The sequence below is a fragment of the Limulus polyphemus genome, unplaced genomic scaffold (assembly GCF_000517525.1).
Source record: "Limulus polyphemus unplaced genomic scaffold, Limulus_polyphemus-2.1.2 Scaffold776, whole genome shotgun sequence".
Taxonomy (NCBI): Eukaryota; Metazoa; Arthropoda; class Merostomata; order Xiphosura; family Limulidae; genus Limulus; species Limulus polyphemus.
Genome location: NW_013666386.1, coordinates 327,062 through 328,393, shown reverse-complemented (window position 1 = coordinate 328,393; position 1,332 = coordinate 327,062). Strand labels below are relative to the sequence as shown.

The window sequence follows — 1,332 nt, the reverse complement described above, 5'->3', positions numbered from 1 at the left end:
AGTATGACAGTCGAATCTGCCTTGGCACAAAGTTTAAAATTCTAATATAAAACTATGATAACAATTGAGACGTTTGAATAACAAAAAACAATAATCCTTCTTCCTAACCACATTTTTAACAACTGAGATAATTGACTTAACCAGATAAAAAAAATCTTGTAACCAAAATGTCAGCTTAGAATTATTAACGCATCCAGCTAAAAACACAAGATTTTTCCATGTAGTAGTGGAATAACAAATGGGATGATTAATTTGATCAAATATCAAAGAAAAATAACAGACGCAACGTTACAAGCGCCAGAACAGTATCTATAACGTTTGTATATTATGTAATGTTGTTATTTGAAGTCCCGTCTGTTTATGGACTTCGGCACTTGCCGACATCTCTAGATTCTCATCCTTCTCGACATATTAGTTATACTGCATGGTGTAATTGAGCATTTTGGAGTGGTCAAAGTTACTCGTAGTGTCTCAGCTTACAGTTGGATCATATAATAAATTCGTAAGTATCAAATAATGCCTACTTTCATATCTTATGCCGTTCGATCAACATGGATCTCTCTGTGATCATACCTCCTGTGGTCAGATACCAGTTCCGTTACCGGTAAGTTGAAGCACTTGTTGTAATTCTTTTAGGTTTGTAGAGCCTGCGTTTACCAGAGAAATATAAATATAAAAATAATGTATTAAAAACTTTGATAAAATATGCACTTCACTCATCGCGTTTTCTCGTATCGCAGTGGTGTGCCTTCGTACCAGAATTTCAGAAGTCATGTGTCAATAACGCGTGCGCACAACTGCATCAGTGTGTTGTTTTCATACATAATTTAAAGTCTTAAACAATATAGATTGGATCAATATGTATCGCCTAATTAGAAGAGGTGCTAATTAGAAGACGTGGAAAAAACAACAACACAGAACAGAGTATTTACTTCTAGGAGTATTTGGTACATTATCGTTGGATATGTCATCACGATAAAGAAGCTACGATTATTAGGTACATTATAGTTGGATATGTCATCACGATAAAGAAGCTACGAGTATTAGGTACATTATAGTTGGATATGTCATCACGATAAAGAAGCTACGAGTATTAGGTACATTATAGTTGGATATGTCATCACGATAAAGAAGCTACGAGTATTAGGTACATTATAGTTGGATATGTCATCACGATAAAGAAGCTACGAGTATTAGGTACATTATAGTTGGATATGTCATTACGATAAAGAAGCTAGGAGTATTAGGTACATTATAGTTGGATATGTCGTCACGATAAACAAGCTACGAGTATTAGGTACATTATAGTTGGATATGTCATTACGATAAAGA

At 34.2% G+C, this 1,332-nt stretch overlaps 1 protein-coding gene across 1 annotated transcript in view; it reads left to right on the top strand.

Annotated features, from left to right (window-relative positions):
- The first annotated feature begins 538 nt into the window (after nucleotides 1–538).
- LOC106460470 (sodium bicarbonate cotransporter 3-like) overlaps nucleotides 539–1,332 on the top strand; it is a 79,916-nt gene continuing 79,122 nt past the window's right edge. The window contains 1 exon segment of the mRNA XM_022387206.1: nucleotides 539–604. Within this exon segment, the coding sequence (XP_022242914.1) occupies nucleotides 552–604 (53 nt within the window). The 5' untranslated portion in view covers nucleotides 539–551.